Source organism: Centroberyx affinis, unplaced genomic scaffold (assembly GCF_046629955.1).
Source record: "Centroberyx affinis isolate AG114_WGS23_722 - 3 ecotype Tasmania unplaced genomic scaffold, CSIRO-AGI_Caff_v1 ptg000267l_1, whole genome shotgun sequence".
In the NCBI taxonomy this organism is placed as follows: Eukaryota; Metazoa; Chordata; class Actinopteri; order Beryciformes; family Berycidae; genus Centroberyx; species Centroberyx affinis.
Window position 1 is genome coordinate 188,761 of NW_027278948.1, and position 22,460 is coordinate 211,220.

At 44.3% G+C, this 22,460-nt stretch overlaps 1 protein-coding gene across 3 annotated transcripts; it reads right to left on the reverse strand.

Annotated features, from left to right (window-relative positions):
• Positions 1-1,176: 1,176 nt before the first annotated feature.
• Positions 1,177-10,805, reverse strand: fosl2 (FOS like 2, AP-1 transcription factor subunit). Of its 3 annotated transcripts, none has more exons than XM_071546963.1 (5): positions 10,156-10,805; positions 7,526-7,539; positions 6,345-6,599; positions 5,721-5,828; positions 1,177-4,125 (listed from the first exon to the last, which is right to left on the reverse strand). In XM_071546963.1, the coding sequence occupies exons 1-5, from the start codon at positions 10,241-10,243 to the stop codon at positions 3,562-3,564; spliced, it is 1,029 nt and encodes a 342-aa protein (XP_071403064.1). In that variant the 5' UTR covers positions 10,244-10,805; the 3' UTR covers positions 1,177-3,561. The 3 variants fall into 3 exon arrangements, with proteins under 3 accessions (XP_071403064.1, XP_071403070.1, XP_071403054.1); XM_071546969.1 differs by lacking the exon at positions 7,526-7,539 and having other exon boundaries at positions 10,115-10,234; positions 10,727-10,786; XM_071546953.1 differs by lacking the exon at positions 7,526-7,539 and having other exon boundaries at positions 10,115-10,805.
• Positions 10,806-22,460: the final 11,655 nt, after the last annotated feature.

A 22,460-nucleotide genomic window follows, 5' to 3' on the forward strand; every position in this document is an offset into this window, starting at 1 on the left:
CCCATCTGACTGGGATGACTCAGTCAGCAAAGCCTTGCTTCATATCGGGATTCACAACCTGGACATGGACTTGGAGCTTGTTGTTCCACCTAAGCCGAGTGGCATTGCAAACTGGAGGCCGGGGACGACTCACCCCTCTTTGACAAGAAGACTTGTAATACGGCAGGCTTTGACCAAGCAAATGACAGCATACCACTTCACCTCAAGGATGGAACATCTAGAGTTAAGGATGCTGAACTTGAAGCACGGTTCCAAACTGTTCCACTATTTCCTCTCTGAAAAATGTTCCTGAGCTTCCTCCATGTGCCGAGGTCATCACAAGTGTGAGTTGGATGATCTGACCTGATGTGTTCCTCCCAAGCTGAGCGACACTGCGTCCCACATGTCCACATTTGACCCTCAGGTTTCATTCAGCACTTTCCAGGGTCAGAATAAGGTTGAGCTGGATATTTTCACCCTCTGCTGTGAGTCTTTCCAACCCGCTGTATCTGCCTCCACAAGTTAAAGCCCCACATCACAAGAAGTCATTCCTTCTGAGTGACAAGCAGCTTGTAGATTTTCTACTTAAAGACAAGTCGTTCCAACAAAAACAGTTAAGCCCTGCCCTTCTGTCTATCTGGATATGCCTTACATAATATGTGAGCGCTGTTTGTGAGATCCCAGATGACATTTCAGATTCTGCAGACTAAAATGCGAAGGTGGTTCTGCCAGATCCGCCAAACCAAGAAAGAGAGAAATGTGACGCATCGTCTTCAGGATTCCATCAAATCTGTAAGCAACAGTATACTGACCAGCTTTGTAATGTTTTGATATCAATATATCACTGAAATGTTAATATTTCATCCATTCTGACACCTACAGCATCTAATGTGCTGACTCATCTTCGTCTCACATTGGTGGCAAACTCAGAGTACATAGGCAAAATTCTTAGCAACTTAATGGTCAACATATTTTCTATTAGTCAGTCTTTTGCAATAGCTATTTTGGCATCAGAATGCTAAATAAATAGGCTGGTGCTGCAGCCAGTTTATGAAAAAAATCCCTGCCTGTTCCACTCATTATTGAATTATAGCCTTTAGGTAAAAGTATAATCTTGCTTGATTGAATTACTGTGTTTTATGCATGTGCAATAAACATGAAATTCCCATGAACAAAATAGGACTATTCCAAGTTGAAAATGTTTTTATTATTATTGATTTAAATTAACAAACACTGCTATACATATTGCTGTTTTTATTCATTTTGACTCATTTTAAACAGTTAAAGCATTTGGAAAATAATTAATAGTAGTTGAAAACAGGCGACAGACAGTAGATGACATGTACAGTAGAAGATCTACAGTCAATGGCTTTCCTATGTGTTTCTAGGGGGTCCAGAAATTTTTTAACATACAGACATATCAGACTCGCCCACAACAATGTTTTTGGTTATCATCTTATGTCTTTTTATGCCATCAATGCAGGGCCGGTGATTCCCCGTCGCATCCGCACAATGTCATAACCAGTGACGTTAAACGCAACATCATCAAAAGAGAAATAGATGACATGTTCGTTTGAAACAACAGCAGCAGCTTTTTATGAATTGCAAAGTCCATTTGCTGCATCCAGCACAACAAAAGTCTTCCGGCCCCATCTTCTATTCCGTGGATAACAAAAAAAAAAAAAAGGTTATAGCAAAGATTATGACACCCCCTGACCCCTGACCTTATAAGGAATGTTTGAAGTAAACAAATAAGTCCTAAATATCGCGGTTCTATCCTTCTCAGTGCATGGTATTTAAAACCCTCATCCCTTTAAGATGCACACACAACATAATGGAAAAGAAGTGCTTCATAGAACTTCAGAAATATTACATCTTCTCAAGGTGTCCCCTCTTTCATCTCAGGCCAGCTGTAGAGAGAGTCTTCTTATCCCTTCCTAATGGTCAAAAATTAATTAGTTGCCATGTCTGGCCCTTGTTTTAAGCCAGTAAGGCTTCCACTAGTGACAAAGTTTCTACCAAGTACCTAGGATGCTGGCATATGTTCATACACCCATAAATCAGCACAGTTGAGTTGAATTTAACATCATTTCTTTACTAAAACTGACAGATTTACAAACAAAGGTATAAACAGGGTTGACATCATTGCCAGCTGGCGACAGTCTAGACCACAGTGGCTTTTTCAAAAGTTGAGCAAAACTCCTCCTTTACACAAAGACTAACGGATTACAGGATTACATGTGTAATACAAACCTTTTTGGCTTTTGAAACCTGACCTGCCTTGAGAGGCAATGTTGAAAAGGGTAAAGACCCTTATTTGGAGAATGTAGAGCAAGCAAAAAAAAAAAAAATGAGAGAACTACAGAATCCAGCTAAGGAGGGTTTAGCTCAAACTTTTATGTTGTTAGAATGTCTTTGAAATGTCTAGGCGAAAAGACAGACTTTTCCGACATGACAAGATGAAATTTCTCCCCTCGACACTCCGCCACTGCAACACTTTGGCTAGACCGTACATCAGCCTGCGTTCCTGCAATGCGCTTCAGGATGGGGTTCTACTACACATGAGAGATATCCCTGACATCAATGTAAATCACATACACTTTGTCTTAAACATGTTGTAAAGTTCAGGTACAAGATCACTGAGGAAAAGCACATCAATACTACTGTAAAGTCAAGCCATTAACGCTATGGCAAAATAGTAGGTATAGAGTATTGAGGAACTAGGCATTGACTCAAAATTGGCTCGTATCCTTTGCAACACTGAGGATTCCTGCTTCACCTTGTGGCGAACCATGTTGCTTTTCTACAGGCAGATAAGGAGAGGACAATGTATCAACAAAACACTTTGTAAAATTTATCAGCACAGGCCATAAATACAATTAAAGAGATGGAAATAACGTCAAAACTGTTTACGAGCACATCCACACTCTTTGTAGCGATCCCAGACTCAAGGTCCACGTTTCTGGGATATGAAGGACAAATCTAAAAGGGGGGGGAAAAAAAGATGAGAGCAAGTCTTTGCTCATTGTCTGCATCTCTCTCCAGAAATTCCAGGAAAATGCTGACCTCGTTTAGTGATTTATTGATTGATCTTGGCGGAGTGCAAGTGTTGTCCACATGGCTTTCTACATTGTTTTCAAAAAATATATTGAACTCGCTCTCTGGTTGTCTCGTCCCCTCAACTCGCAATTGCCCGATTTAGGCACCCCTTACTTCAAAAGCATCTGTTCAGTAAACAAGTTGACACTCAGGAGTTGAAATGGAGAAGGGACGACACTTGTCGGGATTGGCGCGCACACTTTTACATATAAAAAAACAAACAAAAAAAAGAAGTACACTGAAGCGGAACAAGAAGAAACAAGCGGCGTAGCCCTTGTGGGTCTCCCTGCGCGAGGGAAACGGCTCACACGGTCAGCTTGGTCTGGACTTTTGAATGTGCTCTTGGGTCTTTTAAAGACACTGGGTGGAGGTTGGGGCGGGGGAGGGGGGGGGGGGCACGCAGTCGCTCTTTACGCTTCGCCATCGGCCACAGTGTTCGTTCGTCGCCCCGTGCGCGGTCAGCCGGCCTCGCCCCCCCCCCGCTCAGAGGGCCAGGAGGGTGGGGGAATTGAGGGAGTCTGAGGACTGGTCGCCGCTGCTGCTGCTGCGCCGGTGGGCCTTGGAGCAGGACTCGGAGGAGGGCGAGGGGCTCTCCGGCTCCAGCATGCTCGGGTAGGTGAAGATGAGGCTCGGGGCGTTGGGCGTGGACGCCGGGGTGGAGGCCCCCACCACCGGCGTGTTGAGGCTGTCTCCGTCCGTGCAGTACATGCCGCCGCCGCCGCCCAGGCAGATGGGCTTGATGACAGAGCGCTGCGACTTGCCCATGTCGTCGCGGTCCTCCTCCGGCTCTTGCTTCACCACCACCGGGTTGTGTTGGCCCCGGGCGGCCATGTTGGAGCGCATGGTCAGGGGAAGGGGGGCGCACTGCTGCTGCTGCTGCTGCTGGTGGTGGTGATGGTGGTGCCCGCCCTGATGGCGGTCCTCGATGGGCAGCTTGCACACGGGGTTATGGGCGACCAGCATGAACTCCAGCTTGTCCTTCTCTTTCTGCAGGGTCTCAATCTCCTTCTGCAGATCTGCTTTCTCCTCCTCCAGTTTCTCAGTCTCCTGCACACACAGAAGCACAAGACAGGAAGGATTGAGTATGAGCAGGTTAATGTCTGAACAAGCGCTGCGAATCAACCATTTGTATGACTAATTCCGTGAAAAAATGCCAAGATAGTGAAACCAACGTAATCATAACCACAAAAAAAAAGATCTAAAAACCAAACATTATTATGTATATGTAGAATATTAACAGTTGCTTTAACCATCAGGTGGCCAGACAGTACAACTATTCCTTTAAAGTACCAAAAGAGGGCACTGTTTGTTTGCTAGAGTTTCCTCAGCAGACAGGGTAGAGAAGATAACAAAGAAAGCAGTACAAATGCTACAATCAGCACATGAAATCAAGCATTTGTCATGGCCCATTTACACTGTTACAACTTGTAATCTTTAAGGCTTCTGGCTGCATTTGATTTGGGTCTCGCTCAAAGTTTTGTCTGAGGACTATGACATATGTATTTTGTCTCGTAGAGATATATGATCTATCATAAAAACAACGCCCCTAACCTCTACAGTGTGTCATTAATGTATCACAAGCCCCAGAAGACAAAGACTGATCCTGTAAAAAAGCCAGTCCTGGTCCTAGACAGACTCCGGCAGACACACAATGATAAGCTGACATGCTGTCTGAGAACTTTGACTCAGGGGCAAAGGTATGAGGAAGTTGGTAACAATGAGCCAAGGGAGGAGGTGCTCAATACGAAACTTGGAGTAAAACATTAAGGAATGATATCAGTCAATCAAGCTGCAGATCTATCGCTCTTTCACATAGTTGGAAAGCAATGCTTCCTTATTTGGACTTTTAACAAACAGCGGTGTGAAGACGGAAGGGCGTTTTTCTCTGGAAGCAATGGCTGTGGTAGAGTGGGAGTGTGTGTGCGCATGTGTGTGTGTGTGTGGTGTGTGTGTGTGTGTGTCCATCTGTGTGTGCGCGGGGCATGTCTGTATGTGGGATTGTGAGACAAGCAATTTGCCCCTTTACAAAATGTCCTGCATTCATAGAGACAGCTGCCTACAGCACATTCCATTCCTGGGGTTTTCGGCCTGACAAGCTCAACCTCACTGTAATTGAGCTAATTAGTCCATTTAGATGCCGTTACTGTCTGCCAGGCAGGGTTGCGAGACAGCCCTACCTCTGTCTACAGCTGCTCCAGACAAAAAGCTTTTCATTGGCCGTCATCTTTCAGCGAGACTTAGCACTCAGAGACGCAGCGAGAGTCAAACCAGTAACGCGGGGTTGTAAATTTAGTAGGTGTGGAGTTCAATCACTCATCATCAGCCTGGAATCAAGCCAGAGTTATGAACAACTATGGATATATTTTCTTCTCCCATGTACTGTGTGTTCTCTCTGTACCAGCTGCTTTACAATTATTATCTTCTGTTTATTTGCTGTTTCTCTGTCTGCTCTACAGGTGGAACAACTCAGGTGCAGCAACACCTGACACTTGCACAGAATCCCAAACCGTGGGTGTCTATTAGCTAGGGGGTGGATGCTGCATACGAGGAACAAGATGTCCCACCGCGTGCACTGATCTGCGGTCTGTTTCACGATGAAGGCGCGGCGCAGCAGAAGCCGAAGCGACCGTGTTTCCACTCACCCCTTGGAGCATCTCGGTGAGCTCTCGTCTGCGGTTGCGGCACTTGGCCGCGGCCAACTTATTCCTCTCACGCCTCACTCTCCTTTTCTCTTCCTCCTCTGGGGTTAGCTAGGAGTGAAGGAACAAACCAGGTGAGTTGTTTGTCACACACATACATGCATGCATACACACACACACACACACACACAAACACACACACATAAGCACAGCTCGATCAATATGAAGCGAAGGAGAGGAGTATAAACAAGACCTGGCTACTACTGGCTGGCTGTGAGCAGAATAACAATTATTCAGAGACCATAGAAGTCTTTCTGCTATGACAGCCTTGGCATGATGAAATAAGCAAAATGATGTTTTGCATCTAATTCTACTTTTGCCCTTGGAAAAAAAACCAAGTCGATTCAACGACTCAGCGACTCATTTAAAGAATAAGACGCCTTGCTCTGGATACAGCAGAAACATATTGAAAAGACATTGTGAAGGGCAATCTGAAGCAACAGGGTCAGAATACTTTCCTACAATGTAATCAGGCACAGATGCCCATTTCTTAGAAGCCGTGTCTTTTGAAATTAAATACCATTTTCCCCTTTGAAAAAAAGAAAAATCCCCCCCCCAATCGCTCACCTGCTCGTCCCGCTTGCGTCGCCCCCGGGTGTCCCCGATGGAGCGGATGACGCCGGGCCGGGCCAGCGTGTTGTGTCCCAGCAGCCCCGGCCCGTTGGCCAGGTGGTGGCTGTAAGGGTGGGAGCGGGAGTAGGGGTTGGACATGGAGGTGATGACGGTGGGCTGCACCATCCACTGTAGGTCTTGGCTTGTCGTGATGGCATTGATGGTGGGGATGAAGGCACTGTTGGAGCCGGGCATGTCGACCCTGTACTTCTGGAGAGCGGAGAACGAGGGAGGGGGACAGACGGAGAGAATTGTGAGAGGTGACGGATCACGCATGCAAAAAAAAGGGTGGCAGCAGCGTTTTAGACGAGCAAGTCCATACACAGGCGCAGCATCAACACATGTAACTTCATCCCATAAGCATTTTAGTTTCTATCTTTGCCTCATTTCCCTTACAGCGCAATCACACAGGCGCACCCCCCCCCCCCCCCCCCTATCAAATTCACACTTTTTCCACATTTCAAGCTTATAGTAATGATTCAGTCCACATAGGCAAAACACTGTCTCGTTTCACCCATGTAACCCCCGGAGTGGAACAGTGACACAGTCATGCTGTGATTCATGTGGGAAAGCCCAAGGTGCCCGCTGCATCTCCACTACACTACAATAAGCAGGAGACAAAAAAACCTGCATGGGGGCGAGTCTTACACACGCAGCCTGGATTAGCAGCGGGACATGCATCTTGCCCTTGGATAAACCGGGTATGGTGTTATGGAAAGCAACATGGAATAATGTCTCTTTCTGGAAATACAAAATCTCATAAATGATGATGAAACCGTTTTAATGATTTGATTAGCTGAATCAGCTGTGGTAAAGAACTTTCACATTTGCTATTTGTCTTAATTAAAAGGTATTTGATGGATTTGTTGTGCATTATCATTATCATGTTGTGCATTAAGAAACAAGGATATGACTGTAATGCAGGGCTTCTCCAACTTGTTCATGTGACAGACCCCCAAAATAGAAAGACATTAGGGCTATGGACCCCCATATGCAAAGATTTGTTATAGTTGTTGATTTAGCATTGAATTGTACAACTGTCTACATTGTACATGGGTAAATAATAATGGTGAGGCTGAAACCTATGGTAAGAATAATAATCTTTACACATTTCAGTAAATTATAGTGAAATTAACCCCTTTGCCCCCCACTTTGAGCAGCACCGCTCTAATGAACAAGTGTCAACAGGTTAGCGTTACTTCATGCGTCTGGAGTCGAGAAACAGACGCGCTGGGAGACACGGGTGCCTGTGTGCGTAATTTACGCACGTCCCTGTCCCCGTTATTCCCGACTTTCCGACGGATATCCCGGCAGTCTACTGGTACTTTGTTTGTCTGGTGAGTCATTGTGTATGGGATTTGTTAACCACATGTGTAACGCGGTCAGTTCCAGTAAAGGGGGAAGCAGCCAGCTGTATCAAGCCAGACGGTTTAGCCAGAATAAGACGGGAATTCAGGCCAGTTCGCCTTCAAAATAAAAGCGTCAGAATTGGTCATTTAGGGGGGGGGGGGGGGAATAGAAAAATAGGGATGGGGTTTGCAGAACATCAACAATGGTATTAAAATTCAGTGGAATCATAACACTAAATACAGATACTAAAAACATTATATTGTGGTGTTCCTTGATGAAGGGTAATATTTAAAGCTAAAATATGAATTTAGTGACTCAAACACGCACAAAAACAAACCCCTCCTTTAATATGTTCTTCTTTTCATTTTCACTGTGGTTCATTTTGCATTTATCAAAATAAAAACGGAAGTTTTTTTTATTTTATTTCATTTTTTATTCTGGCTGGCTTGACACTTCAGCAGTCTGGGGCTTACACAGGAAGACCGTGTCCCAGGCCAAAACATCCCAGAAGTCGGTCTGGTAAAAATTCCACTCTGTTCATGTTTCCCAAGTGGTTATAAAACTACAGGCCCGCTGTAATAGGCAACAGGCAGCCAATATGTGATTACAGGGAAGTGGAGCAGTGAGAGATATGAGCCAAAAGTCGTTTACCGTACTGTTGCGTGTGTGCTTGATAAGGCTTTTTCCATAGAAGTCACTGCGCAATAACACGAGTTGGATGATAAACAGCTGGCCTCTTCCCGGATTCATAAGCTATTATTCATGGATAGGGGAATAGCGTCCTCTTTACATTAAGTTGGTACAGATATCTCTCTCATTTTTACCATACATCAGTAAATCACCCTCCCTGGGACAAATCAGGGACATGAATTCCATGGATGGCTATCTTTAAAAAAAAATAGCTTTGACCGAACCTATTTAATCATTGGCATTTCGTCAAACACAATAAGGAAGCAGGCTTTTGATTTAACCAGCGCTGCGCTCCCCGTCTCTGTGCGCTTCCCACTGGAAGAAATGTGCCATGTGCGACATGAGGCACGTCTGAGAAAACCAGACTTCAACCTGACTCCATGACCGTGTTATAATCATCCACACAGGCCCGAGCTCCGGTCCTGTACCAACAGAGGTAATTATCTGCCATGGATAACTTTAATCGATCTGTAACGTGTAGCATTTGCAACACTGCATGCCTTTGATGGACGTTTTCCTTTATTCAAATTGCCTTAAGTAGGCTTATGATGAGCATATAACCCCTAACCCTGGCAGCGTTAATGCCTTGCTCTACCCACTGAGCGCCAGTGCGCTGGTATGCTTCCTTATGTCCGCATATTGCTTCCTGTTGTATTTTCCAGTCGACTATAGCGATGCCCCATTTGCCTATAGAGTACGTGATGGCTTGTTTGTGCGTAAAATCCGATCCCAGCATGGTGCCATGGGCGCAAGATACCCAGTAACAGCCATAAAATCGTCTAGTTCTGTAACAGATTGTGCTTAAAATGAATGGGAAAAAGAAGACAGGTAGAAAGGGGGTATTCGATCGTGAACTGACATGTGGAAATCCCAGGCTCAAATCCCTACAAGGTCCCCGAGGGTGTATCGAGAGACGCGTCTCCTGCACCAAACCCCGTACAAATCACCTAACATCTGTGGGTGTGCATGTCAGTGTTTATGCATGTTATCCCATGCACGGCTCTGGATCCGTTCTCTGCGAACGCAAATCGGTTTACTCAACATAATCGATGTGTAACGATATCGAACCAATTTAACCCGAGCTCAGTAGGCAAATAGAGATACTTGAATGCGCCTTAGAGGTCGGAAATGCTGATACTGCACCAAGCACATTGCGAACTAATTATTTGTTTCATCATCATGACTAACTTAGGCCTGTGAATACAGGTTTTTCATGTGCGCAAAAGGAGCGCGTCTTCGCCATTTCATCAGCCAGCGCGTAAATTTGATATTTTAATCAGCGCGCGTAATCGGAATGTATTTACATATTTTATGGATAGAATTAATATGACATGCGTTCATATTCCAAGTCAAAATACATGTGTCCAGAGCTATGCACAGATTGGCCATGGGATACAGGGCTTGCATCTGTTGAGTCACCGTTGTAATCTGTGTCAACGGGTTCATCAGTTTTTTTCCCGAGCAAACTGGAGAATTCCTACATTAAAACAGTCTACAAATGCGTGTAAGCGTGTTTGCATGATAGAAAAATAAATCTAGGACAAACCAAAAGGCCAATGCAGTTCTCCACGGCTGTGTAGGCTGAAATAATTGCGAACCTGACTGTCAGGCAGTGTGAATATCACGGACAGCACTATTTAGACCCATGCCCCCCCTCCCCCGTGTTCTCTTGCAGCCGCTGTTACCTGGTAGCTTGAGGTAGAGATCGGACTGCCGATCGTGCTGCTGCCGCTTGTGAAGGACTCTGGCTGGGCCGGAGAGGTGCTGCTGCCGCGGGACGAGGTGTCGTAGTTCCCGGAGTAGTCCTGGTACATGATCCAGGAAAGAGGAAGATTTCAATAGACGATTTGGAGCTTTGAAGCCTTTAAAAAAAATCCTCGCAGTGAATAAAAAAAAAAGCACCAGCAGTGAAATCCTCTGACCCAAGACGTTGTTAATTTTGGATATCCAGAGAAATGTTGGCAAACACAAAGTGCAGTTATGCTCTCTCTAACTGCATCTAAAACATCCTTACAACTTTTGCCAGGTAGAATAAATACTGCCTTGGGTGTTACTTAGATATTTTTTTTTTATTATGCTTGTATTATTCTTGAGCCGCCAGGTAGACTTGTACCTACACTACACTATTGTAGATCCGTTCAGGTGCGCAAACTTCAGCCTAAAGTCAGTAGCACACCTTCAGCAGTCAAATCCAGTTCAGACAAGCGAACCTGTAGAGTGACTCACGCAGGTTTACATTCGCTTTAAAGCCTAGCCTAGTCTACAGAAGATTTTCCGTCCTCTTGCCTACTTCTCACCTTATCGCCGCTATCTGCTGTTCACGGAACAGTTCTAACTTTTTTTCTTTTCCTTTTTACCACACTTCCTAGAGATGACTCACTTCAATGGCACTATGAAGAAACTGCAACCGCTTTTCAACGCCAACGAAGCGGCACACGTCACGCCTGGGCGTTGCGACCTCGTCCACAGAGGGGTTGTTTTCGGTGAAGGCAGCGCAAAAGAAACGCCCCGCGGTAACGAGCCTGTGTCCAGCGGACACCGGGGATATAACCGATTAGCACAAATATAGTCAGAGTAACAATAACCCTCTTTCTGGAGAATTGTTCGTTGTTAAGGACGTCAGTACTTGGTGTCCAGTTCACTATTTGTCTGACTTGGTACGGTCCATTGACGCATGTTTCCTAAAATGGGCAGTTGCGTCAGAGAGCGCGTGTGGGTTTCCTTGGTAAAGGAGCGTCAGATACTGGAGGGATTCCCTCCCCTCGCGCGCCGCACTCCGGACTCGGAGCTCACAGCGACCGGGTCCCGGTCCGGTCCGTGTGCGGGCGCCGGTACACAGACCACTGAGGATAAGGACTTTTAAAATCGAAACGTAAAACTTAAAGGCATCCTGTCACCGCATGGACGCAGAGAGACGCGCACACACAGTGGAGGTTTTAGGGTGCATCATTAGGCTCCAGCATCTCTTTGAAGTGTTTTTTTCTGGGCCAGAATTAATTCGAAATCCGCATCTGTCCTTAGCCTAGAGGAATATGGAAATGCATCGGCGGGGAGAGAGGCCGTCGGCATGCAACCACGTCCTGTTCTCTCCACCACATGCGAGCTCAATAACACACACTGGGTTTAAGATGCTATTGTTCCTCTCAATAAAGACCATTGAAAGTGATTGGACATGCAGTGTTGTTGCACAATCGAGTCTTTACGTTATTTGGCAGAAACGCATTGTGCGTAATTTGGAGAGGTGGCATGGTGCTCCACGGATGGCACTGTAGGGATAAATCATAGCCTGTACCCGTGCTAATGGTCAAATTAATCTGGCCCGTTGGTTAGGCCTAATACAACAGCGCAGCATGGTTGCTTCAAAGGAATTTCAGTGAAATGTGGGCTAATTGTAATTCGGACGCACCTCATAAACAAGGGCACGGCGCCCAGAATATGACACGTTACACGATATGAAATGGCGCATTAAGTCTAATCCAATCTGGTATGGTTCCTATTTTAATCTGTATCACCATAACTGGTTATACTGAGCTCTCCTAAAGCTGTTTGCCGCGCGTATCTTTGCCAAAAAGAAAGAGTTGGCTCCATCAAAAAGTTTCAGCTGCGCATTATCTATAGTCGGTGGAAGTGATGGTTAGGGAAACTCATCTGCAGGGGGTTTCCTGAGGTGACCAGTCGCCCCTGAGTGACTTACTATTTCTTTGCTTGCTCATAACGTGAACACGTCAAATATAGGTGCTGCAGCCCTGCCACATCTGTCACCGTTTCCAAAGCCACTGGGTGTCATTTTCGCTGCATTAGGCCTATCTTTTGACCTGTGTAATGATCTGTGAGCTGCGCGTGTGGAGTGATCTATTTAAGCATTAAACGAGGAAAGGCTGTTCTAAAAAAATAAATCAGCGTGTAAACCACTGCGTAGAGAGAGCGCGCAGATGTTCAATAAATCTTTTACTTTTGATTGATATTAATGAATGATTAAATGTGTATCTTCCGCCAGGCGGTATAGTTCTTGAGCAGTAACGCCGGTTGCTAAGCGACACAGTTTCTGCTAAATTGCGTGAGGAAATCAAATCTGCCAAAGGCCTATAATTAAGGCTATAATATAATTTGAAATGCACCCATGGGCGCCGTTTGGGCAAAGCACGGTATGGCATTGTGACAGGGTATGTTCACGAGTGAGTCCAAATTTGATCTGGTAGTTTTTATCACTATAGTGGGAAATCAAGCACATGGGAATGGAGCCTCTAAGCTGATAGTTTGGTGACCCATACGTCTAATAATTCATCACACTGAACAAATAATATCATCTTGTCAGTCATTACTTCACTTCGTCCAAAGACATTTAGTGGATATAAAAAAGTTTTGATAGCAAATATGATACTAGATGCAGATACTTTGCCATAGGATTTAGCGTATATAAACGTGACCGGTTAAGTATCCCAATGCAAAGGCAGGCGTTATGGTCTGGACGGGACAGGACGGGTCAGGGACGCGCTGATCCGCGGGTTGTGCGCCACCGACGCGTCGGTGACCCGCCATCACACATCATAAGGAATCAGCCGCTGCGGGACAGGACATCTCAGCGCTCACGGCTACAGACGAACACAGACATTAATTACATTATTAAGCAGCGGGCTTACTTGGCCGTGACCGCCTGATCCACATGTCACAGGTACACTCGTGACGCAAGGAGGATGACGGGCCTGATCTCCAATGCTGCCTTCAAGTACGCTCCTAAATCCGAGTTGCAAAGTTGTAAATACGGATTTTTGTCGCCCATTTGGTCAAGTGCTCTTAGTCGGAAATAATGACAAAATCGACTCACACTGATTGAAGTAGTTTTTTTTAGTGGCTGTTGTTTTATTCTAGAAACTGAACGGCACAGATGTTTTAATTAATTCATGAAGCAAAAGTTTGGTTTGTTCCATCTTTTGTGGCAATGTAAATAAATTCTATAGGCTGAATAGCATTTGCAGATATTTTCTCTTCAACACAAGAGGATGACTTAGAAGTATGCACAAAAATGCTTGACATCTAAAAGTTAAATGTTAAAAGTATGAAAATAAACACAACAATATTAATTATTTACAAAGAAAGCCAGACAATTAACATATACTAATAATATACACTACTGTTACCTTCAATTATTGGCATGGCTCCCAACTTCTAACTCGGGTTATCATAAAAATTCATCCTCTGTCACATTTATAACGTTGTTGTGTCGTTCATATGCGCTCAACTCGCGCTTGCCATATTTCCGACATGACTTGAAGGCACCATAAACTCAGACAGAGGCGAGACAGGAGTTGGGCAGTTTAATAGCCCACGAGACCTACGGTATGCAATTTATTTCATATATCCTTGTTTATGGCAATAACTTGTAAAAACTCAGTGCAATTTAGTGAAATCAACTCATCTTTAATCGTTAACTCAATGTAGATGTGTTTGTCGACTTCAGCTTATTATTGCGAGTTATCAGCATCATGACATAATCATGAGTTCACGTCTTGTGACTTAAAATTCTGAGTTGAAAGAACATCAGTATCAAGCATTCACTAAACTGATCATATTAAACTTTATTAAGAAACATTGTTATCTTATTAGCAGACTTCCCAGCAAGCATTGTCTTTGGGTTAACTCTCCAGGAACTCTTCTTCTTCTGGTTTGAATGACGTGACAGGATGGAGACGATGTTTGTGGGGGTGAATCATAGGTCATTTTCTGATTTTAAAAAAACCCCAAATGAAAATAATGAGAACCATGATGAAAATTAGTATCCAGTTCAATCCCTACCCCCCATTACTCTACAAATTTTGGAAACCCAATAAGGTGAAGTCGTCATTCTCTGTTAGACCTGCAAGTACTCCCTGCACTTTCATCAGTGCAGAGTCAGTTGAATTACTTAATGCCAAATGGTGTAATAATCATGTGATACATGAACAACTGACACTAGTGTAGTGATAAACAACACTGGAATGCTGTTCATCAGCTAATGGATTCAAGTAATAAACACTTGTCAGCATGATTGATTGAACATATTGTCTTAAGTTCACTCAATTAGTCTTATAACAAGTAATGATCTTTGACCTAACTAGTCAACTTACAATTTTAAGGCAGCCAGAAAACTTAAAATTTTAAGGGTTAGGGTTAATATTTTTTTTGCAGTGCTACTTTCTTGTGATAAATGTGTTTCAATCTCTGAAAATAGATCAAATAATTGAACATATCAATTATTTGAAAGTTCTCATATGAGGCTACTCTATTAATACTAATAATAATATTAACAACAGTAGCAACAATAATAATACTCTGTTGTTGTTATTATTTGAAAACAGACGGAGATAGTGGTGACCATCATGTCTGAGTTCAGCCAGAGGTCAAGGTCTTGTTAGTGCCATGTAATGGCATGTAATAGACATCAGGGCCTCTAAGGCCTCTGCTGTCATGGGGCTTCATTATAAGACAGAGCTTGTTGTCGTTCGTCCACGGAACAAATTCAAATCTGAGTCAAGTGCATTTACTGGTAGGAAGCTCATACTGAGAAAAGCCTATGGAAAAGTTCTCTGCCTCCTTTTCGTTAAAGCAGCAATATCAAAGATTCACCTGCAGTGCAAAACTGTAATTCAAAAAGAACATCAACATGTTATTTCCTCCTGTTGTCATCATGGACCAGGACACTGTTCTAGTAATGACTCACTGTATAGCTAAACCACTAGCAATGAAATACAAACAGAGGAGGGAAGCATTTTACTGAGTTTGTGTTCTTAAAGTCAGCCAGAGCCACAATTCACATTTGATTGTGTATGGTAGGTCAAATTTCACTGACATTGTTTTTTTCTTTGTTTTTTTTTGATTGTCCTTGTCTTCCTTGTTTGTTTTCTTCCCTCAGCCTCACTCACACGCTGTCAGGTTCTAATACCTTCACCTAGATAATAGCTCAACATGATCTGCATGGCTAATCTGGCGGCTCAAGAGCTGCGCAGAGTACGCACGCACGTCCCGAAGTGCTGACTTGGAGGGCAGTCAGTGGGTTAAAGAACAATCAGTGTGATTGACAATGGGATTTGCTGTTGTCGTGGCTCGGTGCCGGTGGCGTGTTAATGCTGGTAATACACCGTTTCGTGATGTAACTCTGGAATGAACCTGTGATGTACGGCCGGTCTACACTCTTCCTGCAGAACAAGTCATAAAAAGGGAATTCTTTCACATTCTGTAAATGCCTCCAGTAGGCTTCTCGGATGACTTCTTCTCCGAGTGTGGCGGCGGTTTTCCATCTGTTCGGTTCACTACATGGTTCAAGAACCTGGGTAGAACTGCCAGATTGCAGCACTTTCCCTTTTCCTACTGTAAAAATGAACAACAAAGGAAAAAAACAACAACTGCTACTTACTGCAGTTCAAGCCCACAGTGTGACAGTGTTTCTGCTTTTTTACATGAAACGACACTTAAATATCAAGTCTTAGCCCGGATCACTTTGTTTGTACTTCTAATGCCGTCGCTGATATCCGCGCCCTCGTCATGATGTCTTGTGAAAGTTAGACGTTTTAAAATAGAAATTTCATTAGCAGTTCCGTCAGGATGCCCACGGTGCAAGACATCTGTAAACCAGGCTGGAGTCCAGACTGGTAGACAGAGCTCATGTAAATTAAAGTAACCATCTTTCAGCAATTTCATTCGCTGGTTGCCTTGACGACTCATGTAAAGCAGTCAAACACAAGAGCGCAGAAGGATAATTTGAGCATTCTTGACCTCCAGAGAGTGTGGGATTGTGCAGAGAAGAATATGAATTCATTGGCTGCATATCCTCCAATAAGACCAATCACATTCAAGTATGCAGAAAACATTGTGGCTGCTCAACAACATCTTCCTCTTGTTCACATGGCAAGTCTATCCAGACCTATAGCTTAAAGTCTCTGACACATTTATATCACGTTGTTCTTTTTGGTTTGAATTCAGTCTTTTTTTTTTTCCAAATCCACATGCAAAAACACTAAGTGTGCAAAACCCTCCACAGGATATCACAAACATTAAATATTTACTAGTGAATGAATGACTCACATTCAGTAATACTTCCAACTGGGAGTGAATGAATACTGGAACTGGTATTAGAAGCCAGAAATATACTATTGGTGTCTGAGGATTTCCCCATTTCGCTAATATTAAACTGTAATAACAACAGAAACCACAGCATGTCAGAAACAACTTTTTCCCCCTGCCTTTTCACATACAGAAATATGTCTTTCATGGATTATATCTCAATAATTTTTGTCCATTGACTCCAAGCTACTATTCTAATACAATCTGAGTGATTCAGTAAAAGCAATGGGCTGGATTGGTACTCTGTGTTGGATGATACTTATGTTTTATAAGGTATTGTTAGTGAAAAAGGGCATTGGTGTAGCTTCAGTTCCAACCATTTTATTAACTCCTCTTTCTTTCAGTATTGTCCAGATAATATTAAGGTTCCCAAACCGTCTTATAATGGTATTTATTGAGACTGAATGTGCCATCTTGCCATGAAGTTCAGAGGTTCTACTTATGTAAATATCAGTCAGCATGGTTAAAATTAAGTGGCAAGTGGGAGAACATTTTACTTCCCTGCACAGTTGAAGTGTTTACTTGTGCAACCTGAAACCTGCCTACACATAAACACGGCAGGATACGGAGCCGAATCGCTCTCTCTCTCTCTCTCTCTCTCTCTCTCTCTGCAGTAGAAGAAATGCAGCTTGTACCCACTGGTTTTCGTTTGCTTTCATAAGCCTAACAAATCCTGTGCCCAAGTCGCCTGCTGGACCTGTGATATTGCCACGAGAGGAGCGGCGTTGAAATTGCTGGGAGGTGGGAATGAGGGAATAGGACCATCTTACTAAATGCCATCACGTAGCAACCAAATGTTTCCTTGCTTGTTTGCTGCAGTAGGGAAATAAACCTGGTGACCTAAAGGATGACTCAACTTTGTCAAGTGCTTCAGCTACCACTTGTTTTCATGTTGCCATTGTGCAGTCCACTAGTTGGCAAATGTTAAACGCATTCCCCCACAGCAGCCTGCAGTGAAGCACGACGATTTATTCTGTAATTTTGCCACCCTGCAAAATCTACACGCCGCACTGAAACAGTCATGAGGGAAACAGACAATCACCTGTACACAGCATACCTTCCAATCGACTCACACACACACGAACACACGCTTGACAGTAACCTCACAGCGAGTAGGGTATCAGTTCCTGATACAATGGAAGGAAGTGCGTCACCAACGCCGCTGCAGTACCTTCGAAACAAAGAAGAATGGAACGCCGCTCGGGCAAAAACAGCCGAGAGAGAGAGAGAAGGGGAAATGTTGGAGCGTGTGGTGGAAGAAGTGAACAAATAACAGGGTCCGGGAGAAGAAAGGGGCGCGAGCGGTCGAAGGGGGGGGGGGGGGGGGGGCTTCTGAGCAGGCGTGCGGCGGTCAACACAGCCACCTGCGGCTCACGGATAAACAGGACCCCCCCCTCCCGCCGTTCCTTCCACTTTTACTGGACGTCCTCCGCACGGCTTGTTTTGTTTACGGAAAAAAACAAAAAAGCACAGGCCCGATGAAAACAAAAGTTTCCTTAATGCTAGAAACCAATGGAGGAAAGTGTTGGCCGCGTGACAAAAAGTGGGCTTTATGTCTGCGTATTATTTTGTTTTGGTCTTTCTGCGTGTTGTTTTCCTCGTCGTTGGCCCAAAACAGTCAAATCAAATAGTGTTTCTGAGTGACGCTTTTCAGTGCGGCCACTGTGCACACACAATGGGGAAGTTTATCTCACTCTGTCAACAAGGTTGTCAATGCAATTTATGAGTATGCTGGCCCGAGAGCGGCCTGAAGGCCTCGCTGCTTGGAATGTTAATGGGTTTTGGTCGGGGAACCAAGTTGTGCTCCTGTTGTTTGACTTCAGCTCCTCATATCCCAGCTAGAAAGTATCATCCTCCTTTCTGCAGCGTTTGTTTGCAGACTGTTTGAAGTGAAACCATCTGAAGTTTAAAGAGGAAGCTGGAAAGCCTTGAAAACATATAAAGATCTTAATTTTTTTATTATTATTTTGTCTCCATGTTTGTTGCCTCATTGCTGTGGTGTTTCTGCACTGCTCTTCCCAGAGATCAGCTGTCAATCAAACAGTGTGTCCAGTACTGTGTCGTCTTCTTCTTTGGATTTTCTGTTGATGCAGTTTGACTTTCTCTTTTCTTTTTCTGTTCAGTCATGGTGGCTAGAAAGAGCCACCAGACACCAAGTGTTTAGAACAGCAAATGTAAAAGCTTTCTTTAACTCAGTATAGGTTGAATCACTATTGTGTTATATCAATTGGAGATAGAGAGCAGCAAAACAGACATGTATTTATATGAAAATGCCGCAGGTTATATATTTAAAGGCAGCAGATTCACCTTTCTCAAACAAACACAGGGATAAAAGATCATGTTTACTGCTACTGTACTGGAAAAATTCAGCGCAAGTCCTTGAACTCCCCAGGAATGCTTCCCATGAAGAGAGGATAAGCACTGCTGGCATGTCTATAGATGTAATCTATTTCTCAGTTGCATTTCTCAATGTGAACATATAGAATCCTTTGTTGCTCCACTGTATGTGTGCCAGTATCTCCCCTCAATCCTCACTTGCCACTCCGAGGCTTATCTTGGTTGTAGAATAATCCCCATTGTTTCAGCTTGATTTATCTGGCTCTTTGATCGTGTCCTCGGTGGTAAATCTGTTGTGGAATCAACTGGGCAGATATCAGTGTGCTGACTGGTTTGCTTTCAGGTCGGGCCTGCTGCCGCCTCTGTGATGTCTTACTAGCTGTCTTATGACTGACAGCATTCTCCTCTTTGAAACGTAAAGATAAGTGTAAGAGGCAATGATAGAGAGATGGGAACTTAGAGTATAACTCCAACCATTTTCAAAACGGACCCTATATTCCCATCATTTTCCATCATGGAGATCAATTCTGACCAAAATCTCATCAATTGCTTCACTATAGATATACAGCTCTGGAAAAAATTAAGAGACCACTGCAAAATTATCAGTTTCTCTGGTTTTACTATTTATAGGTATGTGTTTGAGTAAAATGAGTAAAATTAACATTTTGGTTTTATTCTATAAACTACTGACAACATTTCTCCAAAATTCCAAATAAAAATATTGTCATTTAGAGCATTTATTTGCAGAAAATGACAACTGGTCAAAATAACAAAAAAGATGTGTTTTCACAGTGTTTTCAGACCTCGAATAATGCAAAGAAAACAAGTTCATATTCATTTTTAAACAACACAACACTAAAGTCTTAACTTGGGAAGAGTTCAGAAGCAAAGAAGAGCCAGGCTGAGGTTTGCAAAAGACCATAAGGATTGGACCGTAGAGGACTGGAGTAAGGTCATCTTCTCTGATGAGTCCAGTTTTCAGCTTTGCCCAACACCTGGTCGCCTAATGGTTAGACGGAGACCTGGAGAGGCCTACGAGCCACAGTGTGTCGCACCCACTGTGAAATTTGGTGGAGGATCGGTGATGATCTGGGGTGCTTCAGCAAGGAATCAGGCAGATTTGTCTTTGTGAAGGACGCATGACTCAAGCCACGTACAAGGTTGTCCTGGAAGAAAACTTGCTTCCTCCTGCTCTGACAATGTTCCCCAACTCTGAGGATCGGTTTTTCCAGCAGGACAACGCTCCATGCCACACAGCCAGGTCAATCAAGGTGTGGATGGAAGACCACCAGATCAAGACCCTGTCATGGCCAGCCCAATCTCCAGACCTGAACCCCATTGAAAACCTCTGGAATGTGATCAAGAGGAAGATGGATGGTCACGAGCCATCAAACAAAGCCGAGCTGCTTGAATTTTTGCGCCAGGAGTGGCATAAAGTCACCCAACAGCAATGTGAAAGACTGGTGGAGAGCATGCCAAGACGCATGAAAGCTGGGATTGAAAATCAGGGTTATTCCACCAAATATTGATTTCTGAACTCTTCCTAAGTTAAAACATTGGTATTGTGTTTAAAAATGAATATGAACTTGTTTTCTTTGCATTATTCAAGGTCTGAAAACACTGCAAAAAAACTGGAAAATAAGGTCCAGGTTGAAAATGGCGGGAGTTATGCTTTAAGGAAGAGGTGTGTTGGCTGTTGGGGGGGGGGGGTCAAAAAAGAAATGCGGAATAGAGGGGAAGGTGGGGGAAGAGAGAGAGAGGGAGGGGGGGTTGATCTTCCTCCTGAGGTCTACTCCTCCGGTGCGTCCATTCCTTCCGGCTCGATGGAGGCTTAATGCGAGTGTGGAAAAGTGGAAAATTTAATTAGGCTGCCAAGGGGGGTTTGTGTCACTTGGCACGAGCCATCCCCCACCCTCCCACCCCCACCTACTACCACCATCAACCCCCCACCCCGACCCCCTCCCCCTCAGCCCCCCCCCCCTCACTCACCCTTTGCTCTTATCTCATTTGCCGCAACAGCCGCGGTGTTTGTGTGTTTTTTTTTATTTTTACCCACAGTCCTTCGGGGCATGACCCACTGGGCCAAGGGAGCAGATAGAGGTCAACAGTTTACAGCTGTACGGCGGTTGTGGAGCGTAGCAGGGCGAGGCCTGATGCTGAGGTGGTTTGAAGTGTCGGCGTTCTCTGGATACACAGAACTAGTTTGGCTGCTGCTGACAGAGAGCAAAAAATTATTATTATTATTGCCATTTTGACTTGCTGCTTGTGTGGCTACGTTCTCACCGCAGGCCTTCATGCTCAGTTCCGAATTGCAGCTCATATCTGACTTATTGGGATGACTGTTTTTATATATTCTAGGATGTAATCCACATCTGATTCCAATATGAACTGACAGCGATGTTGAAAAGACATGCGTACACAGAGCCACAATAACAAAAGACATCACATCTGTTTTTGTACCTATGCTTCTCCAACACATTTCAGTTACAGTGTGTGCCTTTGTGTTCAGACTGAATTGAGGTGGGCCAATCAAGTCGGCTGTTTCGTTTTCTTTCCATTGTTTGTGTCTCGCTGTCCTCCATGCTAACGCTGGCTCAGCCGAGCTGCAAAATTATGACAATTGTCTCAGGTGAATGAGATTTACGTACTTCAAGCTTTACTTATTGTCATGGCAACGCTGACAAATCCCGCTTTGAGTGAACACAAGTGGCATGTAGGTTGCGTGCCTCGGAAGCCGATTATGGCCCCATACATCCATGCGGTCCAGATCAGAATTGAAAAAATGTGACTCCGTTCAGCTTTTTGCCGTTTGCACTTTCAAAAACATCAGATCTGTGTGAAATTATTTAAATTAAATTACAATTGGGACACTTTCAGCTGCAGCGTGAACGCAGCCTAAGTCTTCACACTGTAGAAGAACCGGATCATGTTCAGCAGCGTTATTATAGTGTCTTGTAAGATAAATAAATAATGTTATACTGTGCATCATATCATGCAAAGAATCACTTCATTTCTACACAGACAGCGTTACGGTCAGCAAACATAACGCTCAGAATTCAAGTTGAAAATATACAAAACTTGACATCACATCACATTCAGGCTCAAGGGAAAAGTTTTCTCCAACTCGTCAGGAAACATGCCCATCCCCTCGTGCGCTCTCTCCCAAACTTCCAACAACATGGATATTCATATTTATTTATTTTTTTCGGGAGGGGGGGCGGGGGTGGGGGGGAAGCGAAGCGAAGTGAAGGGAAGAGGGTGAGGGGAGGGGGCGGAGGGAGGGAGGGATGGAGGAGTCTTGTCACATTACATGTACCTGTCTGTGTGCGTCTCCACTCGCGGCTGTCATCTCACCTGACAGGTCTATCAGTGTCCGCGGCCGATCAGAACGCGTCCCTCAGCCTGACAGGCTGAACCGACAGCGCGGCAATCCAGACTGACAGCTCCTCAGGTAGCTGCTGGAGGAGGGGGGGAGGGGGGGGAGGGGGAGGAGTGGGGATCTGGGGGTGAGAGGGAAGGCGAAGGCCGCGGAGGAGGAAAAAAAACCAACACACATACAACAACAAGAGGAGTTAATTAAAGTCAATGAACGCCATG

What these genes read in the sequence shown, in the direction of transcription:
- fosl2 (XM_071546953.1), bottom strand. Translation starts at nt 10,243, where the DNA reads ATGTACCAGGACTACTCCGGGAACTACGACACCTCGTCCCGCGGCAGC. An exon ending in TCTCTACCTCAAGCTACCAG is followed by an intron (nt 6,600 to 10,114) that starts GTAACAGCGGCT and finishes TCCGCTCTCCAG; the next exon opens with AAGTACAGGGTCGACATGCC. An exon ending in TCACCGAGATGCTCCAAGGG is followed by an intron (nt 4,126 to 5,720) that starts GTGAGTGGAAAC and finishes CTGTGTGTGCAG; the next exon opens with GAGACTGAGAAACTGGAGGA.